Here is a 9,307-nt window from a genome sequence, read left to right as displayed (position 1 = left end):
TCAAATCTTTGGAGAGAAATCTTTGAGTGAGTTTGAGAGCTGCGGTTTTTGTGCTTCATCTCCAAATCTCTCTTGCTCTTGTTCATTCGAGCTTTGGTTCTACATCGAGTTCTTTGTGGATTCATTACTCTTGGAGCTTCTAGCTCCTAGACGACTAGGTGTCTCTTGTGAGTCTCCAAATCTTGTGGAAGACCACAAGAAAGTTTGTATTACCCGCTCGTTTGAGCAAAGATTAGTGTGTGAGCTTGACCTTTGTGGTCGGCAAAGGGAGGATTAGGGTTGAAAGAGACCCGACTCTTTGTGGGCACCTCAACGAGGAAGTAGGGCACCTTGGTGGTGTGATCGAACCTCGGGATAAATCTTGTGTCTCTTGTGTTCTTGTTCATTGTGCTTATTCGTGTTCTTCGTTCTCTCACCATTGCGTGGAAGATTTGTTTATATATTTTTGGTGTGTGGATTTTGAGAAGTGCCCTTCTCAGATCTACTACTTTGACCCTGTGGATCAACTAGAACATCTCATTTCCAAAGTTAACTGGGTGAATTTCGAGATCAATTCAGTTTTACCCAGTTTGCTTCTAGTTTTTGTTGAAAAAGTTTTAACTTGCCTATTCACCCCCCTCTAGGCAACTTTCACTTGGTTATAAAATATGTTAGTGAGAAATAAAACCAAGTTATGATAAGGAAAGTGAAGAAAAAATAGAACTCTTCACTTGATTGCTTTTTTAGGATGAGTGAAAGGAAAATAGGGTAAAATCTTTTTCCTATAAAAATTTTGGTGGTTGAATTGCCCAACATAAAAATTGGACTAACTAGTTTGCTCTAGATTATATGTTCTACAGGTGCCAAAGGTTCAACACAAACCAATAAAAAGATCTAAGTTAGGGTCCAAAAGAAAGGATAAAAAAACCTGAAGAGAACCTTGGTCTGGCGCACCGGACTGTCCGGTGTGCCCCACCGGACAGTGTCCGGTGCACCAGGGTGGATCGACTTCAAACTCTTCACCTTCGGGTTTCTGAGGCCGCGCTCCGCTATAATTCACCGAACTATCCGGTGGGTCACCGGACTGTCCGGTGTGACAGCGGAGCAACGGCTCCCAAGCGCAACGGTCGACTCCAACGGTCGCCTGCAACGTGAACAGTGCACGGACAGTTCGCGTAGAGTCAGAGCAGCGCCAGAAGGCGCACCGGGCAGTGAACAGTGATTGTCTGGTGCGACACCGGACTGTCCGGTGGCCCAGGCTGTCAGAGCTCCAACGGTCGAAACCGTCAGAACCCTAACGGTTGGGTGACGTGGCTGGCGCACCGGACTGTCCGGTGGCCCAGGCTGTTAGAGCTCCAACGGTCGAAACCGTCAGAACCCTAACGGTTGAGTGACGTGGCTGGCGCACCGGACTGTCCGGTGCGCCCATCGACAGCAGCCCTCCCCAACGGCTGTTTTGGTGGTTGGGGCTATAAATACCCCCCTACCACCTCTATTCAAGGCATCCAAGTTTCTAGCGTAGTGCATTCAATACAAGAGCTCTAGACTTCACTCCAAGACACAAACAAGAGATCAAAATCCTCTCCCAAGTCCAAAATCACTCCAAACACTTAGTGACTAGTGAGAGAGATTTTCGTGTTCATTTGAGTTCTTGTCGCTTGGATCGCTTTTCTTCTTCCCCATTCTTATTCTCAAGACATTTGTAATCAAAGCAAGAGACACCAATTGTGTGGTGGTCCTTGCGGGGTCTAAGTGACCCATTTGATTGAGGAGAAAAGCTCACTCAGTCTAAGTGACTGTTTGAGAGAGGGAAAGGGTTGAAAGAGACCCGGTCTTTGTGACCACCTCAACGGGGAGTAGGTTTGCAAGAACCGAACCTCGGTAAAACAAATCATCGTGTCATCCGCTCTATTTCCTTGGTTGATTTGTTTTCGCCCTCTCTTTCGGACTCGGTTTTATTTCTAACGCTAACCTCGGCTTGTAGTTGTGTTTAAAGTTTATAAATTTCAGATTCGCCTATTCACCCCCTCTAGGCGACTTTCAATGAGTATTAAACTTAGTAGCAATATTACAAATGAGTATGAGAACTCAACAAGACAATAATAGCAATATAAGTAAAATGTACAAGAGACACGATGATTTTTACTGTGGTTCAGCCAATGACTACTCCATGTTGTGGCAACCTCATTCGGTCAAGGGTTGCGCTCAACCCTCTCAAGTGATCCAAAGATCAAACTTGAGTACCATGATTGTCTTCCTTATATCAATATCTAGTTGAGAGAAATCTCCGTAAATAAGAGTCTCTCACACCTTACACAATTGATCACAATCAAATCCGGAGTAAGTTGGGGAGTAGAAACACACACAAGAGCATAATTGCAACAACACCACGCACACAAGAAAAAGAAGAGAGCGCACGAATCAAAACGACAGAGTCACAACACAAAAACGCACTCAAATATTTCTCCAACAAATCAAAAGCGTGGCCACAGAGTCTCAGAATTGTAGTACACTCTTATGATGCTTGGGATACTTGTTCCATGCGACTAGCGGTCCTATTTATAACCCTAAGGAGCCTATGAGTCGTTCATCTGGAAGGCTCAGGTGCAGCAGACTGTTCGGTGGTGCACCAGACTGTGCACAATACAACGGTCAGAAGATCCCTGATTTGAGCCGACTGACGTGGTTGCTAGCCGTTGACTGTTCAATACACCGGGCTGTTCGGCGCTCCTCACGGACCGTCAGGTGAATTATAGCCAACGGGGCATGGCCAAGCCCGAGAGCGGCCACTTCAACTGTATAGTCACCAGACTGTCGGTAGCACCAGACCATCAGGTGCTGCCCAGAACAGCACAACTTCTTCCTTTTTGTTTCAACTTCCTTTGACTTCTTTTAGCTCGACTTCAGATGATACCTAGCGGTTAGACAAACATAATTAGCGCCTAAAACAATTGACTAAGTACTAGAAACATACCTTTATCACTTTGATCCATAGAGGTTTACAATATGCTCATTTTCAAGTCCAAAAGTGCCTTTCTTATTTTCCTCAATCTTTTGGATTTGATTGCTTCAATTTGCTTTCTAAACACATGTGCTCATGCTCATAAGACGAGTGCTAGTTCATAGTGATGTGTTGAGCAGTTAATCACCAAAACACTTAGAAATGGCCAAAAGGCACATTTCTCTTTCAAGCGACCGGACCTATGTTATATACTATGAATACCCCCTCCCCCTTGGAAATTTTATAAAAAACCAGAACTAAGTCAAACCAGATTCAATTGAACTCAAACTTTATAGAGGCGCAGTCAGACTTGCCAACCTTTTATGTCAATTTGGCTAACTTTAGAAATCCGGTCTAGCTGGGTTTGCTATGGTAGCACCCAGTCTGGTAACCGGCCTAGCTTGCTTCTATGTTGGGGAAACTTTTGAGTGTCAACGACGTCTAAAAACCATCATCAAACTAAAGTTATTGGGAGTTAAATATACATCGAACCATTGTACAATATCTTATCACATGCCCCAAACCATCATCAAACTAAAGTTATGTATAGATTGATCTATTGCCACCGCTACATCTAGCTACTATATAATAATATATAGCATATCAATAAAATATGGTATATCAATAGTGATATCTATAAACATAGCAGGTAGGACAAATGGCATACCTCCTGTTGATGGTCGAATGCGTGACTTATTCTCCCACTCACAGACCTATGTCGTTTCGTCATAAATGTGTTGTCTATAATCAAATCTTCAAGATATGATAAACTTTGTGTGTCGTAATAAATTTTAATATATCCTTCCTTTGGATACCACTATCCTAACTACGTGAAGTACACATTTTCACATACATGCAATGGCAAAAAAAATATAAATTATAACAATCAAAACCATGAAGTTCAAAATATGTTTAAGTAGGTACTAACAAGAGTAGAAGAACCAATATTTACCATCAAAATATGAGTCCGACAAGCATTGCCTTGGTCGAAGCATGCTCTAGTTTTGTTTTTTTGGTTGAGCTTAGAAATGAATCTTAAAACTGAAATATAGTAATTTCAAATGCCCAAAACCTCATTAGTAAATCTAGGCCCTAGTACTTTCTCAAGAGATGGTTAGATTCAGATAAGATTTTATATAGCAATCATATCGATAACCATATTGGTGTTAACTTCTAACTATATCATAGAAAAAACAATTACTTGATGTTCTTAGTGCATAAGATGCACCTGCCTCTAGCTACCACTACCATTTATAGAAGACGCACCCGCCTCTAGCTACCACTACCATTTACAGAAGATATAACACATAAATATAAAAAAAGTGGTTACTTGATAGTACCAGTGCTGGTAGCACCTCATTTTCTAACACGAGCAGCACCTGACAAGTATGGTGTAGTATTTAGATAGTTTACATCTTATTAGTTGTGAGATTGCTCATTAGTTGATACATATGTTACATAATGATGACACCTAAAAATGTAGGTACGCGTAATCACATATCTCATATGAACCATCAATAGAAGTACCCACTACTCAACTTGTAATATGTCATTCATAACACTTTGTCATGTAGTAAGTTCCTAACACTTAAAATCAATATCTCTAAAGGTCTGCGCCTTAGCGTCAGTGCACCGCTCATCATCTATCTTCAAGATGTACAAATTTAATACCTCTTAGAAATCCAGACGTAAAGGTTTGTTGAGAAGAATCTTCCACTGAGAGAATGAAGTGACAACTCAGTATGTGTGCCATGTAACATTTACGTGAGAAGAATCTTTAGGTTTACGGGTCTTTTAAATGCCAATTTCACATTATGTGTTTTATGACCAAAGAAAGCCTCAATAAAATTGTACAATCTAAGTAGTCGTTAAGTAAAACTCGAGCACTATTAATACTAGAGTGCCTACGAGCACATCAAGTTAGAAATTAAATACGCTAAACAACCATATTTATCTCATTGACCTTGTCGCAAGCAACATATAAAGATCAATGCATTGCTCAATACTACATATAAACACTAGATAAAAATTAGAACATGTTAAATTACAACATGTCATGAAATAATCATGACACTTGTAAATGTTGGTTGGCTAGACAATATATCCTCTACTGGTCGAACATATAGCTTATCGTTCCGTCACCTAATTTTTGTTGTGTACTAAGTTCCTAAGAGTTGAATTACGGTGTCTTCATGTAGATATAAGTGTGTTGCTTGTCATCTTAGCCTCAAGATATGTTTCAATCTTGCGTCGTAATAAACACAACAAATCCATTATTTGGATACTACTACAATAATATAATAGTGTGAACTATGCATTATTCACATGCATTAATAAAATGTGAATCCGTAATAGTCAAAATTGTGAAAATTCAAAACTAGGTTCAAGTTGGTAAGAAAACACCGACAAGAATAGAAAAACCAGTAGTTTTACCAAGTAATAAGAATTGCTTAGAGTAAAAGGCTACCTCTAGTTTTGGGTTGTTGTTGGGGTTTAGAAATAAAGATTAAAACTGAATGTCAGCAATTCTAGATGCCTAAGACCTCATAAATAAACATAAGCACCAGTACTTCAAGCTATGGCTATGTTCATAGTAAAATTAGGTCACAGGAACGCAAATGTAACCCCATCATCTTAGTCAATTTGTAACCTATTTACCATCCGACTTTTTCGTGTACTAAGTTTCTAAAAGTGAACCGATATACGTGTGGCTAGTGACTAGACATGCGTACACCGATCATCATCGTATCTTGAAGATTTGCTATCATTAATTTCTCTCGATAAATCCAAACACAAAGATTTGTTGAGTGTGCTCGTTGCTTCGCCGCTCTTCACCCTCCCCATTGCCTCGATCCTATATAAAGCGACAACCGAAGCCTGTTTGATTCATCTCAAAGCCTTTAGTGCCTTAGAAAACCTTCCCATAAAAATTAGATAGTGCTATAGGAACCGAAGCCTCATCGGTCTTTGGTAGCCTACAAGCCCTTCCATGAGAATGGGCAAGACCATGTAGAGAAACCATAGGGTTTTTAGATTTGAACCCCGAGCAAGAGCGCCACATTCACTCCAAGGACAAGGAGGGCCTGCCCCTCACCGCATCACTCTGACTCAAACTACAGTCAACTCGCATAAACAAATTATCTTCTACCGGTCTACCCTACCCTCCCTTTCACAGAAGGTCAAAACTCCTGATCCCAAAATCCAAAGCCCAAGAAAACAAAATGGGTAATGCCATCACCAAGAACCCATGCTTCTCCGGCGAACCGTACGCCGCCGCCGTCACGTCGGACCCGCTCCCGGACGACAGCCATGGTCATTCCTTCACCTACGTGCCATCGGGCGGCGCCTTCGACCAGCCCCCGACGGCTGCCGCGACGTCGTCGGAGTCGTCGCTCTTCTCTCTGTCCGGCGCCGCCATCAGCGCCAATCTGGCGACGTCTGGGTCAATGCCGTCGTTCCGCATGTTCAACGAGCTGACGTGGCCGCAGTCGACCGCGTGCACCTTCGAGAGCTCGCGATCCTTCGCCGCCGTGCCTCTCCTGGCGCCGCCGCGTACGCTGTCCATGTCGGGGCCGGTCCAGTTCACGTCCGGCCGTTTCTCCGAGGCATCCGGTTCCGCGTCCACCATCTCCGGCACGCCCTCGGGCCGTGCATTCATGTCAGGTCCATTTGACCGCTCCTCGTCCGCCTCCTCGTCCGCTGGGTTCCAACTGAGCGTTTCTCAGCTCATCGCTGAGCGCCACGCCGCGCGCTCTCGCCTCCGTGATGAGCGATCCCTGCTACGGTTCTTCGTCGGTACGGCCTCCAAACTCCGGCTCGGGTCGCCGCGCTGTGGCCGCCGGCCAGAGGAACCTGCTCAGGTCTCCTTCAGCGATGGGGACTCCCGCTCCCCGCCGAACGGCAATGTGGAGTGGGCTCAGGGCATAGCCGGCGAGGACCGCTTCCACGTCGCGGTGTCCGAGGAGCATGGCTGGGTGTTCGTGGGGATTTACGACGGGTTCAACGGCCCCGACGCGACCGACTACCTCTTCACCAACCTCTACGTCGCCGTGCACAACGAGCTCAAAGGCGTGCTCTGGGACGACATTATCCAAGCCGGCGACAGCGCCAGGTGCGGCCAGGAAGATCATGCGGCGGCAGGCAATGCCGAACGCCTCCGTCTTGCTCAGGCCGACGGCGGCGGCGCGGAAGCGCCCACGCCAGGCAACAGCGCAGCATCAGTGCACCGCGACGTGCTGAGGGCGCTGGCGCGGGCGCTGAAGAAGACGGAGGAGGCGTTCTTCGCGGCGGCGGAGGAACGCGCGGCCGAGAGCCCGGAGCTGGGGCTGATGGGCTCCTGCGTGCTGGTCATGGTGATGAAGGGCACGGACGTCTACGTCATGAACGTCGGGGACAGCCGCGCCGTGCTGGCGCGGAGGCCGGAGCCCGACCTGAAGAACGTCCTCGGCAAGGCGTCGCAGGACCTGCAGCAGTTCAAGGCCGACATCGTGCGCGAGCTGGAGGCGCGCGAGGTGGACGGCCTGCAGGCCGTGCAGCTCACCCCAGAGCACAGCACCGCGGTCCAGGAGGTACGCCATCTTTCCCAGAGTTGTTACACGACTGATGGGTTTTTTTGTGTGTTCATCGAGTGGTTCTTGTCGGGATTATTTTGGGATGATGCAGGAGGTGACGAGGATCAAGGGCCAGCATCTGAATGACCGGAACGCCATAGTCAATGGCCGGGTCAAGGGGAAGATCAACGTCACCAGAGCGTTTGGGGTCGGCTACCTGAAGCAGGTAATCTGGGCTTCTAGTATTTCGTTTGGAGTAGCTTCTAATTGCGACGACTCGAGCTCGACCAGCGTCAAAACTCGCTGGAATGCCAGCCTGCACTGCAAACCTGACGAATGTGTCGACGTTCGTTTCTTTTTTTTCCACTCTCTCTCTCTGGAAGCCCAAGTGGAACAGCAGGCTTCTGGAAGCCTTCAAGATCGACTACGTCGGCACGGACCCGTACGTGAGCTGCGCGCCGTCGCTGTGCCACCACCGCGTCGGGTCGCAGGACAAGTTCCTGGTGCTGTCCTCCGACGGGCTGTACCAGTACTTCACCAACAAGGAGGTGGTGGACCAGGTGGTGGAGGCGCTCACCGCCGCGGAGCCCGACGGCGACCCCGCGCAGCACCTCGTCGGGGAGCTCGTGCACCGCGCCGCGAGGAAGGCCGGTGAGCAACCCGTCCACCCAACCGTCCATGAGCACGCCCGGGCACGGCACACGGATCGACACGCGTGGACTCCCGGCCTCTAGTGACGGGTTCGTTCTTTCTCATTTCGTTGCGTACGTTGCAGGCATGGAGTCGCGCCAGCTGCTGGACATCCCGCGCGGCGAGAGGAGGCACTACCATGACGACGTCTCCATCATCGTCATCTCGTTCGAGGGGCGGATCTGGAGGTCGTCTGTCTAGAGGCGTCTCGTGGTTTACATGAGATGAGAAGAGATGGATGAGGCGGTCGACAGTCTCAAGGGTGTGACGGACCAGGAACTGCTGTGTTTCGTTCGTTCTTGCCGAAACTGTTGTACATAGTTCCGATAGATAGGCTTATGCAATCCCCAAAACAAAGAAGAAAAGATAATGTAGTGCTAGTATGTAATTAGGGTCCGGTTTCGCATGATTGCGATCGAAAGAAAGGGTAACAGAATATTTTAATACTCCAGGTAGGAACTGCTGTGTCTATCGCTCTCAGTGTCAGCACAGCGACAGTGGAAACATGGAACCGACATGTTCTAGAACATCTGGGGCAACAATAGGCTGCAACATTCATTCATATATCGCCAGCATCGATCATTCGAAAGAGATGGATCCTGGTTTGGTTTGTCCTTCCATGCCTTATGATGGGAAAAAAAAAGGAAAATACCAAACATCGTTGTCTGTTTGTCTGATGATGAAGGCTCATACGTCACGCAGGTTTCCTCAGCGCAAATAAAAGACGCATCTTTTCGTGCCTTTCGCAAAAATATAGATCAAATTGCCACCCATGATTCATCAACGTTGAATCCGATCGTGTTAAATAAGGTGTTTGGTTGCACCTAACTAAAATTTAGTCTCTATCATATCAAATATTTGAATAATTGAAGACTAAAAGACGAAATGAATCTATTAAATATATATTTAACAGTATTCTGGTGTATAGTGCAGCACTGACTGTAGATTGATCTCTTCGTTCCAAAATATTAGTCATTTTTTCTTTTAACTTTTATGTTTATGTTCAAATGAATAATAATAAATCTAGATACATATGTAAAACAAATACATTAAAGAAGTAAAACGAATTTTATTTTGGTACGAGAGC

General features: G+C 46.1%; 1 protein-coding gene across 1 annotated transcript; it reads left to right on the top strand.

Annotated features, from left to right (window-relative positions):
* Positions 1–5,868: 5,868 nt before the first annotated feature.
* Positions 5,869–8,666, top strand: LOC103639312 (probable protein phosphatase 2C 31). The gene is made up of 4 exons (XM_008662076.4): positions 5,869–7,548; positions 7,643–7,756; positions 7,914–8,181; positions 8,306–8,666. The coding sequence occupies exons 1-4, from the start codon at positions 6,202–6,204 to the stop codon at positions 8,419–8,421; spliced, it is 1,845 nt and encodes a 614-aa protein (XP_008660298.1). The 5' UTR covers positions 5,869–6,201; the 3' UTR covers positions 8,422–8,666.
* The last annotated feature ends 641 nt before the right edge of the window (positions 8,667–9,307 follow it).

The sequence above is a fragment of the Zea mays genome, chromosome 9 (genome assembly GCF_902167145.1).
Source record: "Zea mays cultivar B73 chromosome 9, Zm-B73-REFERENCE-NAM-5.0, whole genome shotgun sequence".
NCBI lineage: Eukaryota > Viridiplantae > Streptophyta > Magnoliopsida > Poales > Poaceae > Zea > Zea mays.
The sequence above is the reverse complement of the archived record's forward strand: the minus strand, read 5'-3'. Positions and strand labels throughout refer to the sequence as shown.

What these genes read in the sequence shown, in the direction of transcription:
- LOC103639312 (XM_008662076.4), top strand. Translation starts at nt 6,202, where the DNA reads ATGGGTAATGCCATCACCAAGAACCCATGCTTCTCCGGCGAACCGTAC. An exon ending in ACAGCACCGCGGTCCAGGAG is followed by an intron (nt 7,549 to 7,642) that starts GTACGCCATCTT and finishes GGGATGATGCAG; the next exon opens with GAGGTGACGAGGATCAAGGG. An exon ending in CCGCGCCGCGAGGAAGGCCG is followed by an intron (nt 8,182 to 8,305) that starts GTGAGCAACCCG and finishes CGTACGTTGCAG; the next exon opens with GCATGGAGTCGCGCCAGCTG.